At 43.8% G+C, this 18,547-nt stretch overlaps 1 protein-coding gene across 1 annotated transcript in view; it reads left to right on the top strand.

Moving 5' to 3' along the window:
* Positions 1-18,547, top strand: part of LOC120023105 (DNA (cytosine-5)-methyltransferase 3A-like) — a 63,132-nt gene that overhangs the window by 23,959 nt on the left and 20,626 nt on the right. Inside the window, exons 6-9 of the mRNA XM_038967078.1 lie at positions 505-651; positions 13,616-13,858; positions 14,311-14,469; positions 14,719-14,826. Of these exons, the coding sequence (XP_038823006.1) occupies positions 505-651; positions 13,616-13,858; positions 14,311-14,469; positions 14,719-14,826 (657 nt within the window). The remainder of the gene's footprint in view (positions 1-504; positions 652-13,615; positions 13,859-14,310; positions 14,470-14,718; positions 14,827-18,547) is intronic.

Genomic DNA, 18,547 nt, shown 5'->3' with positions numbered 1-18,547 from the left:
CTTGTGAAAGAAATGGTACCTATTGGCATATAGATCTGAGATATCAAATACACTTGGTGCCCAGTCCGACATGGGAAGGTCCTTGCGTTGGCCAATGACGTCAGCGGGCTCGCCAAGCCAGGCTGTGATTGGTAGAGAGTGAGACAGTATAGTGGGTTGCCAGGGCTCTGGAAGAGACAGTTTGTGCTCCTTGCTGTTTGACCAGTCACACATTGTCTGCATTGGGCTGCAGTTTTGTCAATGAGTCATCATCCTTTTCTGGAGCACCCCCCCTACGCAGCCCCCCTCCGCCCACACCCCAAAAAAGACAAAGAGCAAAATATTGCTTCTCTGGCTAACTAGCAACAGTACTAGCCAGCAGTTTCAGCAGTGATAGCATGAAACTGTTTTCCTGAGTCATCTACCTCCTTTACAACCATGCAAAAAGCAGAACAAACAAACAGAAAACAAGTACGTTAGTTAATTTCTTTATTCCGGTGTTCTTCTTTGTATCCCTTTAAACAGGGAGTTGGAGGCCCTGGGACAGGCAGGCTGCGTGGCTCCGTCAGTCTTCGTCAGAGGCCCATCCCCAGAGTAACCTTCCAGGCCGGTGACCCATATTACATTAGCAAGAGGACCAGGGAGGAGTGGCTGGCCAAGTGGAAGATGGAGGTGAGTACAGTACCACCCACCGGATGGCTGGCTAGCCACTGTCTCAGGCAGGGTTTGACTCTTAAGGGTGCCCAATGTGTCTTGGGGGTGCCCAATGTGTCTTGGGGGTGCCCAATGTGTCTTGGGGGTGTCCAATGTGTCTTAGGGAAGCCCAATGTGTCTTAGTGGTGCCCAATGTGTCTTGGGGGTGCCCTGGGGGTGCACAATGTGTCTTATGGGTGCCCAATGTGTCTTGGGGGTGCCCTGGGGGTGCCCAATGTGTCTTGGCGGTGCCCAATGTGTCTTGGGGGTGTCCTGGGGGTTCCCAATGTGTCTTGGGGATGCCCAATGTGTCTTGGGGGTGCCCAATGTGTCCTGGGGGTGCCCAATGTGTCTTGCGGGTGCCCAATGTGTCTTGGGGGTTCCCTGGGGGTACCCAATGTGTCTTGGGGGTGCCCGATGTTGATATTTTCACAATTGTGGGGCTTATGTGTGGGCTCTAGGGCTGACTCCAAAGATTTGAATCATTGGGTTTCAGCCCTAGTGGGCCCTGATTTGTTATGGAGAAGATTTGTTCCCAGTCCTCTCTAGCCATCCTGTTATTCAAACCTGGTTTCAGGGACCACAAATGTTCCAGAACTGTCTGGCAGGGTTTCCAAGATTCCAAGAGTCCAATAAACTGGGCATTCTCAGCAAAGTGGGCCGGTATTTGTTGGGTTCTCTCACAGCCAAGTGTATTTGATAGGTCATTGATATATCATAGAGATACCATTTATTTCATTGTTTTTGTAGGTTGGTTGAGTTCCCAGTTTCCTTCCTGTCTTTGTGTCTTTGTAGGACCTACTTCAGGGCACCATTGTTGACCAATGATAAATGACCGCTATGTTGTTGCTCACTTTTGTGCTTTGTTCCCTCAGTTTGGTTCCCACTATACAGCCCAAAGTAACATTATAGGCATGGACTTGCACCAGTTAAAGACTAATCTAGCCTCCACCTGAATCCAAACTGAGCTTAAATTTATTAGCCATGTAATGAACTAATTGGAAATCCAGTAATAATGCAAACTAAGGAGAGAAAACCAAGTTAATTTACAACGTCGAGACTAATAAAGTTAATTTACGATATCAAGATTAATAAAGTTAATTTACAATGCTGAGACTAATAAAGTTAACTTACAATATTGAGACTAATAAGCAAGTTCTTCTGTTGTTACAACCACTTCATTATAGTTTATGTTGCAGTAATGTGGCTGCCAAATGTACATCCCTATAATAGGCTATTGCATTGGTAGTTTCTGAAACCATGCCTCCTCCTGAATGTGACGTCACAGCATTCCTACTCCTACTAACCCAATGTGACGTAATGTACTCTACTGCTTATTCAAGCTGTGGGATTTCATTTCAGATCATTAATAACTCTCCCTCCCTATCTCTTTCTCCCTATCTCTTTCTCCCTATCTCTTTCTCCCTATCTCTTTCTCCCTATCTCTTTCTCCCTATCCCTCTCTCTCTATCCCTCCTCCCCTCTGTCTCTACCTCCCTCCCTATCTCTTTCTCCCTATCCCTCTCTCTCCATCCCTCTCTCTCCATCCCTCCTCCCCTCTGTCTCTACCTCCCTACCCCCTCCTCTCTCTCTCTCTCTCTCTCTCCACCACCCCTCCCCTCTATCTCTCCATCCCTCCTCCCCCCTCCATCCCCCTCCTCTCTCTTTCTACCTCCCTCCCCTTCTCTCCATCCTCCCCCCCTCTCTCCCTCCCTCCCTCTCTCTCTTGCTCCCCCTCCCTCCCTCCCTCCCTCCCTCCCTCCCTCCCTCCCTCCCTCCCTCCCTCCCTCCCTCCCTCTTCACATCAGACTATAATACTCCTGGTAGTAAGGCCAGAACTTGTAGTGAGACTGTCACTGTTACATAATGAGTGGCTGTGTCCATGGCAACAAGATGGGGGCTACCATTTCGTCTCTCACCCCACCCCTCTAGCACTCAGCCCTGCCATTGGAGCAGGCTTGGGAAGAACCCATAAGAGTGTCTGGTGGGGGGAATTATTTGCAAATTAGCAGGACATGCTGGGGTCTGGCGAGGGAAACGTGGTAAAGAACCACAGAAACAGGCAGCTGAGGTTAGGCACCGCAGCTCTCCTTTTACAAATATAGAAGCGGATTTTCTTTCAACTAGCGGCTTTAAAAATCATAAGATAACATAAAGAGGGCATTTTGCATCAGCGTGTTAGAAATCAGCGTGTTAGAAGAAATAGTCAGTATATTGTGATATACATTTTATTTCTTTGTGATAACATTTGCATAAGGATTGTGATGGCATTGTAGCAGCCCTTTTCCCAGGACTAAACAGAAGAGGTAAAGAAGAAGCTGGCTGGTTTGGCTGTTGTTGTTGTTGTTGCTGCTGCTGGGGACAAGGCATCAGGTTCACCGTGTTTCTGGAGTTGACTGAGAAGGAAAGGAGCTGTCTGAACTGAAAGGGTTAGCTTAAAGGGGAATAATTCCTTTCTACTCTGTTCTTCCGTTTCTCCCAGAGAGAGAGAGGGATCACTCTTTTTAAGTGCCTTGTCTTACAGTGGACTTTTCTCTCCTTCCTCCCGCCCCTCATTCTTCTCCTAACCCCTCCCCCAGCCCCAACTATGGATATGAGGATGAAGATGAGGTTTGCAGCATATTTCCAGCCCTGTTTGCAAGGCAGCCTCTTGGCTCTCTGCCAACATTTTGCAAGTCCTCTCTAGCCAACCAGAATTCCTGTCTTCAGTCACCTGACCCTGAATTTCCAGACAAAGAAATGTTCATGCTTCTTTCTTTATTTTTATTGAGTGATCTCCTCTACCCCAGGAGTGGGGGGTAAACAAATTGCAGCCCCCACATTGGATTAATAGGATTGTGTGCCAACGTGTATGGGTATGTGCATTGCATTATTTGTTTGCTAACATTGTGGTGGAGAGCGTGCATTAGAGATTAACCCGCATACAGCGAGAGGAATATGCTGACTTCAGGTATTTCCACTAGAGTTGCTACTGCCCATCTGTTGTCTCTCGGCAGCTTAAAGGGAAACGGTCTCTTTATGAAAGGAAAGTGAAAGCGGTGATTTTCACAAGTGCAGAGAAAACGTTTTTTTGTGTGTTTTTTTTAGGAGAATAATGTGATCCTGAGGGGGGAATGTGCATAAACTGTTTCCTGTTTTACAGCAGTAACACTAAGAGTTTTTAATGCACACATTAGCTGTGTTAGTCTTGTGTTTTTACTATTTTTTTCCCAGGGGGTTTGGTTTTCTTCCCAGTTTAGATAAGCTACTTGCTTACACAATACATGACACTTTTATGTACATTATCAGCCATCCATTCTAGATTAGAATAGTTCTAAAAGCATTATACCTATGTTTCTGACAGACGGTTTAGCAGCTGTAGAGTTTGGAGTGTAAAGATTGAATATCTGAACCAGTTGAACTGGGAGGAAGTTCAGTGCTAGGCCCCAACCCTTCTCTCTGTCGTAAGTCTACATTTTACATTGTAGTCATTTAGCAGACGCTCTTATCTAGAGCCACTTACAGTTAGTGAATTCATCTTAAGATAAATAGGTGGATCAACCACATATTACAGAAATAGTAAGTAGAAGGGGGGATATGCTTAATGGAAATTCCTTGTAAGATGATTAAAAGCTTTTCAAGTCCTTTTGAAAGTAATTTAACCAAGCTCATCGGGTGGCAGTTTTAACAATACCACTTGTGGATTCATAGTGAACTATGTTCATATATTCATGACTGACCCTGTAATATTATTCCTAATTGTCTCCTAAAAGGACCAAATACAATGGGGACCAGATGGCGTCTTTCTGTGTGTGTGACCCCCAGTGTGTGTGTGTGTGTGTGTGTGTGTGTGTGTGTGTGTGTGTGTGTGTGTGTGTGTGTGTGTGTGTGTGTGTGTGTGTGTGTGTGTGTGTGTGTGTGTGTGTTTGTGTGTGTGTGTGTGGCATTTGTTACGTGTGTGTGCTTGGGCATGTGCGAATGTGTGTGTGCGTGCCTGGAACAGATGTGTGCGTGTGCGAATGTGTGTGTGTATCTGAGTGACCCCCCCCCCCTGGGCCAGTAATAAAATACACAGCCATTGTGGGGCATTATGACAAAGATTAGGGCTAATGAATGCTGTTACCACATTGCTACACGTGGTTCTGCTGTGTTCATCTGTGTGTTAAGGTGTTTCAGGGTTCATTTCCTGCCTGAAAACAGCTATCTGCATCACAGTTCATGATCTGATGATCCTAACAGTCTGTTTACTATAATGTTGAATCACATTTTTTCATTTTAGCTTACATCTCTCTGGGAATCCCCATTGATTTCTTCCTGTGTGGGGAAACAAATGGTTGTGTTTTATTAATGCTTTACAAATACCAACCCAATTGGTCATACAGTATACAGTAATTCAATGTTCCTGACTACAGAGTAGACGTGTTGGAGATCTTTGTGTCAGAGAAATGACTTGGTCAAATCCTTGCCCATACCTGTATAGTAACGCTGTAGTTGTCTATTTCATCTGGTAACACTAGACATGAAGCTGCTATTATACCTGTGTAGTAACGCTGTAGCGACTGCAGTAATAACCTATCCCTTGGTACTATAAGTAAGTAAAAGCATAGGCCTACATGTGTGGAAACTGTTATAGAGCCAGTCTATGAATAAGAAGCAGCTCTTATTATCTGACTAGGAACTCCATCACTCTATATTTGTCCTGGGGGCCTCATGGAGTACTGAACAACAAACACGTGACAAGAGACGTTGTCTTCCGCAACATGTCTCTACAGTCAGGAAGTCAGTCAGAGGAATGGAGGGCTTTTCCACCGATTAACTACTAACCTACTAATCTCACCCAGGCGCAGTTAGTAGTTAGCAGTTAGCTGATAACAGTTAACAGGTAGCTGATAACAGTTAGCAGTTAGTAGTTAGCAGTTAGCTGATAACAGTTAGCAGTTAGCTGATAACAGCAGTTAGTAGTTAGCAGTTAGCTGATAACAGTTAGCAGTTAGCTGATAACAGTTAGCAGTTAGTAGTTAGCAGTTAGCTGATAACAGTTAGCAGTTAGCTGATAACAGTTAGCAGGTAGCTGATAACAGTTAGCAGTTAGTAGTTAGCAGTTAGCTGATAACAGTTAGCAGTTAGTAGTTAGCAGTTAGCTGATAACAGTTAGCTGATAGCAGTTAACAGGTAGCTGATAACAGTTAGCAGTTAGTAGTTAGCTGATAACAGTTAGCAGTTAGTAGTTAGCAGTTAGCTGATAGCAGTTAGCTGATAACAGTTAGCAGTTAGTAGTTAGCAGTTAGCTGATAACAGTTAGCTGATAGCAGTTAGCTGATAACAGTTAGCTCATAACAGTTAGCAGTTAGTTGTTTCTCCATTGTTGCTTATGTTTGCCTTCATTCCTGTGTGCAGTACAGAACTGTATATATTTGAGACAAGTTTAGTGTGTAGGACAGTATGTCTGTATGGTACATTATACCAACACTCAGCATAATTTTAACATCAACGATACCATTTACCAGAAGTAGCTACTTTTCCTTCCTAGTGGTTTTATTGTTAGTATCCATGCATGGTGTCATTTTCTATGTTGATCTCTGAGTTGGCACACAGTTTATATGTGCTGCTAGCTAGCTGGTATTTCTGAAGTTGTCAGTGGTAGGCAGCGTGTGTAAAATGATAAAGACTGCATTCTCTCTCTCTCTCTCTCTCCACTACCTCCTGTGCGTTTTATTTTTTCTCTCCTGTGGATCTAGAGAGACAGGCTGCCTGCCTGGTGTAGCTGCACACTCACATGAGAGAGAGAGGCCCCAAAAGGGGGCATTTACAACTGGGAAAAAGGCCAGAGACAAATATCTGGTTCTTATAGCCCCTGTACTCTATTCCTCCCCCACCAGTGTTTGGTAGAGTCAGTTTTCCATTGATTCTGAAGATAAATGACCCACTAGCAGCACCCTGGAGAGAGCAGTTACTCCCCCAAAACGTGCCAAGATGGCCACCACAGTACAGGAGCCTACAGGATTTTACATTTATATTTTACATTTTTGTCATTTAGCAGACGCTCTTATCCAGAGTGACTTACAGTAGTGAGTGCATAAGTTTTCCTCACTTCCTTAAAATCTACCTGTAACTTACTTACTGTGTTGTAGTCCCGCCAGATGGCCTGTTACATTAGCAATGAGTCTGAACCCATTGAAGTCAGTTTATTTTTATTTTTCCAGTCAATGATTAGCAGAGATTCCTTTGTTGTGCCATACTGTGTCCACAGTATCAACAGGTGCACTTGTAACAGATTTGACTTGCCAGGAATTATCTTGGCACCAAATCAATTATTTGACTGCATAAGAAAACATAGTAAAACTTTATTACTATAAGTAGATAATATATTTGGATTTTGTTTGAATCACCTTGTTTGAATCAGTTAGTTTGATTCTGAGTATTTGAATCAGTGTGTTTCAATCAGTGTGTTTGAATCAGGATGTTTTATTCACACGTTTGTTAGAATCAGTGTGTTTGATTAACAAGTTTATTTGATTCAGAGTGTTTGAATCAGTGTGTTTGATTCACAAGTTTATTTGATTCAGAGTGTTTGAATCAGTGTGTTTTATTCACATGTTTGTTTAAACCTAACACACGTCCAAGAGGACACCACCTCTATACTCTGCTCATCCCCTGACTCCTGTGTTCAACTAAAACCTAGTAAAAAGTGTATTACCATCATAGACTTAGAAGAAAACAGTGTTTAACGTATATATTTTTTTACAGGACATATTTTCCCTCCTCTACACATCAAATCCCCTGCCTCCTGTATAACCTTTAGCTGAGCCAGCTGAACCAACACTCTAACACATATGGTTGAGGAGGGCTTTGAACCAGGCAGTCATTCACTACTTACTGCAGATATTTATAAACTAGAGCAGAGCCTCTTGATTGAACACCACATGTTTCTGCTCTGCCTCACCAGCCCCTCCCCATCCACCGCCTCTCCCTGAGGGCCTACTGTAGGGAGGGAGGGAGGGAGGGAGGGAGGGAGGGCGAGAGGCAGAGAGGGAGGAAGGGACTCAGACTGGGGCTTAGGGTTTGTTCCCAGCCCTCTCCTTATCTCTCCGAGGGTGTCTCAGGGGGAGTTGGGATATGCAAAAATTCAATTTCCATTTCACACCTCACACTTGTACAGGTTACCCACTTGTACTTTAAATGAAACAGGACAAATACAAGCACCCACTTTTTGATACACTACAGTCAGCCCTGTGTGAGAGAAACCTGAGAAAGATTTTGCACCAGAGCATTGGAATAAGTGCAGGGAAGGGTTTTCACATGTGTGTGTGTGTTTTGAGAGATATATACTGTGTGTAAAAGAGAAAGGCAAAGAGAGAGAGAGAGATCAACAGAGAGAAAGAGATAGACAGCGACTGAGCGAGAGAAATCGAGAGATAGAGGGAGAACCCGATAGAGAGACAGAGAGCTAGAGAGAGGGAGAACACGATAGAGAGAGGGAGAACACGATAGAGAGACAGAGAGAGGGAGAACCCGATAGAGAGAGAGAGAGAGGGAGAACCCGATAGAGAGAGAGAGAGAGGGAGAACCCGATAGAGAGACAGAGAGAGGGAGAACCTGATAGAGAGACAGAGAGAGGGAGAACCTGATAGAGAGACAGAGAGCTAGAGAGAGGGAGAACACGATAGAGAGAGGGAGAACACGATAGAGAGACAGAGAGAGGGAGAACCCGATAGAGAGAGAGAGAGGGAGAACCCGATAGAGAGACAGAGAGAGGGAGAACCTGATAGAGAGACAGAGAGCTAGAGAGAGGGAGAACACGATAGAGAGAGGGAGAACACGATAGAGAGACAGAGAGAGGGAGAACCCGATAGAGAGATAGAGAGAGGGAGAACCCGATAGAGAGATATGGAGAGGGAGAACCCGATAGAGAGACAGAGAGAGGGAGAACCCGATAGAGAGATAGAGAGAGGGAGAACCCGATAGAGAGACAGAGAGAGGGAGAACCCGATAGAGAGACAGAGAGAGGGAGAACCCGATAAAGAGAGAAAGTGACAGAGAGAGAGAACCCGATAGATAGAGAGAAAGTGACAGGGAGAGAGAGGCAGACTGCAGTAGGATGAGTGCAGCTGTTGGGAATTTAGTGTGAAAGAAGGCTGTAGGCCTCTCTCGTCCTCTCTGTGTGATTGGTTCAGTGTAAGGTACCAAAACCCAGTGAACTCTCCCTCTGTCTAATGCCTGGAGACGTCAGGGCCTAGCAGATATAGTACATAGAGAGATGCTATTGGTCAGCAGATATTTAAATTGTATTTATTTAATTAACCTATGGCCTACCAAAAGGCAAAAGGCCTCCTGCGGGGACGGGGGCTGGGATAAAAAAAACATTTTTTAAAATAAAAATATAGGACAAAACACACATCACGACAAGAGAGACAACACAGCACTACATAAAGAGAGACCTAAGATGACAACATAGCATGGCAGCAACACAACATGACAACACAGCATGGCAGCAGCACGACATGGTAGCAGCACAACATGACAACAACATGCCAGCAGCACAACATGCTAGCAGCACAACATAGCAGCAGCACAACATGGCAGCAACACAAGATGGCAGCAGAACAACATGGCAGCAGCACAACATGGCAACAGCACAACATGGTAGCAGCACAACATGGTAGCAGCACAACATGGTAGTAGCACAACATGGTAGTAGCACAACATGGTAGTAGCACAACATGGTAGTAGCACAACATGGTAGTAGCACAACATGGTAGCAGCACAACATGGTAGCAGCACAACATGGTAGCAGCACAACATGGTAGCAGCACAACATGGTAGCAGCACAACATGGTAGCAGCACAACATGGTAGTAGCACAACATGGTAGCAGCACAACATGGTAGCAGCACAACATGGTAGCAACACAACATGGTAGTAGCACAACATGGTAGTAGCACAACATGGTAGCAACACAACATGGTAGCAACACAACATGGTAGCAGCACAACATGGTAGCAACACAACATGGTAGCAACACAACATGGTAGCAACACAACATGGTAGCAGCACAACATGGTAGCAGCACAACATGGTAGTAGAACAACATGGTAGCAGCACAACATGGTAGCAGCACAACATGGTAGTAGCACAACATGGTAGTAGCACAACATGGTAGTAGCACAACATGGTAGTAGCACAACATGGTAGTAGCACAACATGGTAGCAGCACAACATGGTAGTAGCACAACATGGTAGCAGCACAACATGGTAGTAGAACAACATGGTAGCAGCACAACATGGTAGCAGCACAACATGGCAACAGCACAACATGGTAGGAACATTATTGGGCAGTGCTCTATACTACAGTTTTCTTTTTGTATTGTGTGAACAGCCACCAGTGCTGGACAGTGGACACTAAAGTATTGTATAGGATTTGTATCTTTATTCAGATATATAGGTTATTTATACAGGCTATTTATACAGGTTAGCATTAAAGGAAAAATCCACTCAAAAACTATATTTGAATAATTTTGTCATTTGTCCACTGTTGATACAGTACATTCCCAAAATGTTTTGCATGTCAGCGCTCAAGTTTTCAGGTTATAGGTTTTTCAAGAAGCAACATGTCACTTGCCACACCATGATGATCCGGTTTTGAGGTGGCAAGTGAAAACTTGGCTGCTGACATGCAAAATATTTAGGGCCTCTATTAATGCAAAAAATACCAAAATATATTTTTGGAGTGGATTTTTCCTTTAGTCTTCTTTTGGAAGAGAAACCTGTTTGCTTTTGTATCAGTGAACAGAGTAGACTTTTACTGAGAAAAGAATGTTTATACAGGTTTTAGAATCTGGTTTTTATTTGTCTTAATTGAACCTTTATTTTACCAGGTTTTCCCATTGTGGTCAAAATACCTCAATTTCAAGGGAGATCTGTTCTGGTTTATCTAGTAGTTCACGGCTATAATTACCATATTCCTGCTCTTTAACCATAATTGTGTAAACATTAGGTAGGCCTAATTTACTCTACTTTTCCCTGACTCTTGTTGATATTGAAATGCTACACCCATTGAGGTCAGTTCACTACTAGAATGTGTGAAACACACTGATCCTTCTGGTGATTGGCTTGTCTGTGTGTTGTCCTGACTCCTGATCCTTCTGGTGATTGGCTTGTCTGTGTGTTGTCCTGACTCCTGATCCTTCTGGTGATTGGCTTGTCTGTGTGTTGTCCTGACTCCTGATCCTTCTGGTGATTGGCTTGTCTGTGTGTTGTCCTGACTCCTGATCCTTCTGGTGATTGGCTTGTCTGTGTGTTGTCCTGACTCCTGATCCTACTGGTGATTGGCTTGTCTGTGTGTCATCCTGATTCCTGATCCTACTGGTGATTGGCTTGTCTGTGTGTTGTCCTGACTCCTGATCCTTCTGGTGATTGGCTTGTCTGTGTGTCATCCTGATTCCTGATCCTTCTGGTGATTGGCTTGTCTGTGTGTCATCCTGATTCCTGATCCTTCTGGTGATTGGCTTGTCTGTGTGTCATCCTGATTCCTGATCCTTCTGGTGATTGGCTTGTCTGTGTGTCATCCTGACTCCTGATCCTTCTGGTGATTGGCTTGTCTGTGTGTTGTCCTGACTCCTGATCCTTCTGGTGATTGGCTTGTCTGTGTGTCATCCTGACTCCTGATCCTTCTGGTGATTGGCTTGTCTGTGTGTTGTCCTGACTCCTGATCCTTCTGGTGATTGGCTTGTCTGTGTGTTGTCCTGACTCCTGATCCTTCTGGTGATTGGCTTGTCTGTGTCATCCTGATTCCTGATCCTACTGGTGATTGGCTTCTCTGTGTGCAGTCTTGAGGGGAAACTTTGCTGTACAGTTCTGATAATTGAAAACCAGTATTGTAGTGATGTTAATAAGGTGTTTGCTGCAAAGTAGCCTCTGTCGAGTCCCCAACAACTGGGGACGTTCCAGTTTTCAAAAGAGCCTGTGACACAACTTCCTCTTTTGGACGTTAACAAGGAGACACTTCATTTTAACTCCTCCACATTTACTGGATTGGTTGAACAATACAGAAGAGAACCTCCCCAACATTTTTTCTTCCTGTCAAGACCAGTATGAAGGGGATCTAGTTTCAGGTGTTTCTTTTATGCCTGCTATGTTAGGTTAGCTACAAAGTGGATGTAAAATACATAGAAATATTTTAACCTTTATTTAACTATGGAAGTCAGTTAAGAACAAATTCTTATTTTCAATGACGGCCTACACCGGCCAAACCTGGACGACCCTGGGTCAATTGTGCGCCGCCCTATGGGACTCCCAATCACGGACGGTTGTGTCTGTCGTGACGCCTCTAGCACTGAGATGCAGTGCCTTAGACCGCTGCGCCACTCGGGAGTCCAAGAATACATGAAGAAATGTATTTCATTACATGGGTTATTGTCAGATGATTGCTAATGAAATTGCAGAGAGTTTGTCCCATTAACCCAGTGTTTCCCAAACTAGGGGTCGCGGGTCGACTGATTTGAAAATGGGGTCGCGAGAGAAACTGGGAAAAAAAGGGAAAAGGTTTAGACCAGGCACTAAATCAGGCTGAGGGGGAAAGATTTAGACCAGGCACTAAATCAGGCTGAGGGGGAAAGGTTTAGACCAGGCACTAAATCAGGCTGAGGGGGAAAGATTTAGACCAGGCACTAAATCAGGCTGAGGGGGAAAGATTTAGACCAGGCACTAAATCAGGCTGAGGGGGAAAGATTTAGACCAGGCACTAAATCAGGCTGAGGGGGAAAGGTTTAGACCAGGCACTAAATCAGGCTGAGGGGGAAAGATTTAGACCAGGCACTAAATCAGTCTGAGGGGGAAAGATTTAGACCAGGCACTAAATCAGGCTGAGGGGGAAAGGTTTAGACCAGGCATTAAATCAGGCTGAGGGGGAAAGATTTAGACCAGGCACTAAATCAGGCTGAGGGGGAAAGGTTTAGACCAGGCACTAAATCAGGCTGAGGGGGAAAGGTTTAGACCAGGCACTAAATCAGGCTGAGGGGGAAAGATTTAGACCAGGCACTAAATCAGGCTGAGGGGGAAAGATTTAGACCAGGCACTAAATCAGGCTGAGGGGGAAAGGTTTAGACCAGGCACTAAATCAGGCTGAGGGGGAAAAGTTTAGACCAGGCACTAAATCAGGCTGAGGGGGAAAGGTTTAGACCAGGCACTAAATCAGGCTGAGGGGGAAAGATTTAGACCAGGCACTAAATCAGGCTGAGGGGGAAAGGTTTAGACCAGGCACTAAATCAGGCTGAGGGGGAAAGGTTTAGACCAGGCACTAAATCAGGCTGAGGGGGAAAGTTACATCGTCAATGATGATTTTCTTTTCTACAAAGAAGATTATATGCAATTATTGGCTGATAATCTTCTGAACTTCCCAATACCTTTCTAATGCATTTAATTCACTTCAAACCATACTTCCTTCAGATCGAAATACTGTCAAAAGTACTGTCACACTGATTTGTAATAAATTGTCATAGCCCCAATTAAAGAAGTAAACATTGGCCGTTGATTACATAACTTTCTTTTTTTTTACATGGTGGGGTCGCAAAAAACATTTGATATCAAAATGGGGTCTTGGACCCAAAAAGTTTTGGAACCACTGCATTAAACTTTCTGCAGAAAGGTGTTTTGAAATATTAACTTTTAAATGCGCTGAGCTGTACATGTAGCTTCCTCTTCATCCCTGTGTGACTTACTTGGTAGAGCATGGCACTTACAATGTCAGAGTTGTGGGTCAATTCCCGCTTGGGCCACACACACACACACACACACACACACACACACACACACACACACACACACACACACACACACACACACACACACACACACACACACACACACACACACACACACACACACATACACACACACACATATGCACTGTGGTGTTTCAGGCAGAGATAAGTGACCTCTCCCTGTCCCCTGTCTCTGTGGTGTTTCAGGCAGAGAAAAAAGCCCAACTGGTATCAGTGTTGAACTTAATGGAGGACCATGAGGAGATGGAGCCTGAGCCACAACAGAAAGAAGAGGTGTCAGTCATCACACCCCACCAGCAACAACAACAACAACAGCAGCAGCCCACGGAACCAGCGTCCCCGACTGTGGCCACCACACCTGAACCTGTCCCCATGGCAGGAGGGGACAAGACATCCCCCAAGACTGCCGATACTGAGCCGGAGTACGAGGTAAACACACGGTGTAGCAATTACATATAATGTATACCATTTAGCAGAAGGTCATCCACCAGACACTGACTGATAGTTCAGTGAGTTTGTTAGTTTGGTTATGTGATGATCCTTGTAGTACAAGTGTGGTTTTAGCATTGGGGAGCTGGTGTGGGGGAAGCTGAGGGGGTTCTCCTTTTATGTATTTATTTAATCTTTATTTAACTAGGCAAGTCAGTTAAGAACAAATTCTTATTTACAATGTCGACCTACCCCAACCCGGACGACGCTGGTGCCACTTGTGTGCCGCCCTATGGGACTCCCAATCACGGACGGTTGTGATACAGCCTGGAATCAAACCAGGGTCTGTAGTGACGCCTCTAGCATTGAGATGCAGTGTCTTAGACCGCTGCGCCACTCTGGAACCCCTGGTGGTGTTATTGTTGTTGACCGTTGTTGTTGTTGTCCTGTAGGACGGGCGGGATTTCGGCATTGGGGAGCTGGTGTGGGGGAAGCTGAGGGGGTTTTCCTGGTGGCCTGGTCGTATTGTCTCCTGGTGGATGACCGGACGCAGCCGAGCTGCCGAGGGGACACGATGGGTCATGTGGTTCGGTGACGGAAAATTCTCAGTGGTGAGTAAAAAACTGTAAAACAGGGCAACAGTGTTGTGTTCGGTAGGCACCAAACAGATGAAAACAGAGTGGACAGAGTGAAATTAATCTGGAATAATTTGCCCAATAAGAAACAGTCATTTTCAGTTTCCGTTTTAAAACGTTTTGCTACAGTGTACCCTACTGAACACCACCCATTATAAACAACATTTCTGTTCCACTAATTAAAAAATAAATTAAAAAGATCAATGACAATGTTGTGTTGTACAGGTGTGTGTAGAGAAACTGTTGCCTTTCAGTTCCTTCTCCAACGCCTTCCATCAGCCGACCTTCATCAAGCAGCCCATGTATAAGAAAGCCATCTACGAGGTGCTACAGGTCAGTATGGGGTTAGCTTTCATTGTTTCATTCACAGTTCTCAGTCGTTTCCCATCACAGTCTTCGCAGCGGGTTAAACTGGTTGAAATTACGTCATTATTACCAGTTCACAACTAGACCTGGAGTATAATCTGGTTGTAATGGATTATAATCAGGTTGTAATGGATTATAATCTGGTTGTAATGGATTATAATCTGGTTGTAATGGATTATAATCTGGTTGTAATGGATTATAATCTGGTTGTAATGGATTATAATCTGGTTGTAATTGATTATAATCTCGTAATGGATTATGATCTCGTTGTAATGGATTATGATCTCGTTGTAATGGATTATAATCTGGTTGTAATTGATTATAATCTCGTTGTAATGGATTATGATCTCGTTGTAATTGATTATAATCTGGTTGTAATGGATTATAATTTCATTGTAATGGTTGTAGTTTGATTGTGATAATGTCATGTCTACCAGCTTTGTGCGCTGGGAGGGATAGCTCAAAGATACAGCACATCTCAAAACCAAAGACCATAGGTAGGCAACTAGATTCAGCTGCGGGGTCGATTTTTGTCTAAGAGGAATTTTCGGGGTGCCGGAACATACTTATAATAATTTTGAACACTCCAAATTTACCACAACTAAGGTCAAAAAGAGATTAGTTCTTTAGTCCTTTTGGAAGTTTTTCTTGGTAAGCCATTCCCCTGCCATAGACTGTTGAAAGAGGCATCAAACCTTCTAGAATGGTGATGCCGATGTGCCATTGAGCAAGGCCCTTAACCCTAATTGGCTCCAGGTCCGGTGATGATAATTGCTGACCCTGGCCGTGATCCAATCTCCGAGGGAGTCACAGGGGGAGTTGGGATGTGTAAAAAATGACAGTAATGACAGAGGCTTATAATACCTACTGTAAATCTCTGGATAAGAGCGTCTGCTAAGTGACTCATTACTGTAAATCTTTCTGGATAAGAGCGTCTGCTAAATGACTCATTACTGTAAATCTCTCTGGATAAAAGTGTCTGCTAAATGACTCATTACTGTAAATCTCTCTGGATAAAAGTGTCTGCTAAATGACTCATTACTGTAAATCTCTCTGGATAAAAGCATCTGCTAAATGACTCATTACTGTAAATCTCTCTGGATAAGAGTGTCTGCTAAATAACTCATTACTGTAAATCTCTCTGGATAAGAGCGTCTGCTAAATGACTAAAATGTCAATGTAAATACCTGCTAGTATACATACATACAGTGCATTCGGAAAGTATTCAGACCCCTTGACTTTTTCTACATTTTGTTACGTTACAGCCTTATTCTAAAATGGATTACATTTTAGTTTTTTTCCTCATCAATCTAAACACAAACCCCATAATGACAAATCAAAAACAGGTTTTAAGAACATTTTGCAAAATTATTACAAATTAAAAACTGAAATATTTCATTTGCATAAGTATTCAAATCCTTTACTCAGTACTTTGTTGAAGCACATTTGGCAGCAATTTCAGCCTTGATTCTTATGGGGTACGACGCTACAAGCTTGGCACACCTGTATTTGGGGAGTTTCTCCCATTCTTCTCTGCAGATCCCCTCAAGCTCTGTCAGGTTAGATGGGGAGCGTTGCTGCACAGCTATTTTCAGGTCTCACCAGAGATGTTCGATCGGGTTCAAGTCCGGGCTCTGGCTGGTCCACCCAAGGATATTCAGAGAATTGTCCCAAAGCCACTCCTGCGATGTCTTGACTGTGTGCTTAGGGTCGTTGTCTTGTTGGAAGGTGAACCTTCGTTCCAATCTGAGGTTCCGAGAGCTCTGGAGCAGGTCTTCATCAAGGATCTCTCTGTACTTTGCTACATCTTTCCCTCAATCCTGACTAGTCTCCCAGTCCCTGCCGCTGAAAAACATCCCCACAGCATGATGCTGCCTCCACCATACTTCACCGTAGGGATGGTGTGAGGTTTCCGCCAGACGTGACTCTTGGCATTCAGGCCAAAGAGTTCAATCTTGGTTTCTCATGTTTCTCATGGTCTGAGAGTCCTTTAGGTGCCTTTTGGCAAACTCCAAGCAGGCTGTCATGTGCCTTTTTCTGAGGAGTGGCTTCCGTCTGGCCATTCTACCATAAAGGCCTAATTGGTGGAGTGCTGCAGAGATGGTTGTCCTTCTGGAAGGTTCTCCCATCTTTACAGAGGAGCTCTGTCAGAGTGACCATGTGGTTCTTGGTCATTTCCCTGACCAAGACCCTTCTCCCCCGATTGCTCAGTTTGGCCGGGCGGCCAGCTCTAGAAAGAGTCTTGGTAGTTCAAACTTCTTCCTTTTAAGAATGATGGAGGCCACTGTTTTCTTGGGGACCTTCAATGCTGCAGACATGTTTTGGTACTCTTCCCCAGATCTGTGCCTCGACACAATCCTATCTCGGAGCTCCACGGACAATTACTTCAACCTCATGGCTTGGTTTTTGCTCGGACATGCACTGTCAACTGTGGGACCATATATAGACAAGTGTGTGCCTTTCCAAATCATGTCCAATCAATTGGATTTACCACAGTGGACTCCAATCAAGTTGTACAAACATCTCAAGGATGATCAATGGAAACAGGATGTACCTGAGCTCAATTTCGAGTGTCAAAGCAAAGTCATTTCTGTTTTTTATATTTAATACATTTGTAGAAACTTTGAAAAATCTGTTTTCACTTTGTCATTATGGGGTATTGTGTGTAGATTGATGAGGAATTTGTTTTATTTAATCAATTTTAGAATAAGGCTGTAACGTAACATTATGTGGAAAAAGGGAAGGGGTCTGAATACTTTGCGAATGCGCTGTACATACAGTGGGCTACGAAATGATTGACACCCTTGATAAAGACGAGCATAAATGACTGTATAAAATAAACAATTTAGATACTGAGCTATATTTTATGCTCCCAAAAATTGGGGAATAATAGTATTCTATACTAATACAATTGCTCAGAGAAAGCGATTTTGTTTAACAAGTAATAATTTTTTCTCAAAAAGATGGGAGTAAAATGTATTGACACCCCGTTTTCAATACCTTTCAATACCTCACCTTGCGAGGATAACGGCACTGAGCCTTTTCTAAAATGTTTTATTAGTTGGAGACCACATTGGGAGGGATCTTAGACCATTCCTCCATACAGAATCTTTCCAGATCCTTGATATCCTTCGTCTGCGCTTATGGACTTCCCTCTTCAATTCAAACCACACGTTTTCAACGTTTTAAATGTCCTGGTACTGAGTAAAGTTCATGAAGCCGTTGACCTTAACAAGGATCGGTGGAAACAAAATAGCCCCATAACAACAAAGATCCACCACCATATTTTAAAGTAGGTATTGGGTTATTTTCTACTGATCCGTTCTCATTTAGACGCCAAACCCACCGCTGGTGGGCGTGGCCAAAGAGCTCTATTTTCATATTATCTGACCAAAGCACCGGTTCCAGTCCAAGTACCAACGACTTTTAGCAAACTCCACGCGTTTACATTTGTTGAATGACATGAAAATAGAGCTGTTTTACTTGTTAAGCAAGACAAAGCAATTGTATTAGTATAAAATAATATAATTTCCCCCAAAAAATGTATACAATATAGCTCAGTATTTTAATTATTTATTTTACATAGTCATTTTTGCTCATCTTTATCAATCATTTCGGACCCCACTGTACACACACACACACACACACACACACACACACACACACACACACACACACACGCATGATG

The sequence above is a fragment of the Salvelinus namaycush genome, chromosome 28, assembly GCF_016432855.1.
Source record: "Salvelinus namaycush isolate Seneca chromosome 28, SaNama_1.0, whole genome shotgun sequence".
NCBI classification, from domain to species: Eukaryota; Metazoa; Chordata; class Actinopteri; order Salmoniformes; family Salmonidae; genus Salvelinus; species Salvelinus namaycush.
The sequence above is the reverse complement of the archived record's forward strand: the minus strand, read 5'-3'. Positions and strand labels throughout refer to the sequence as shown.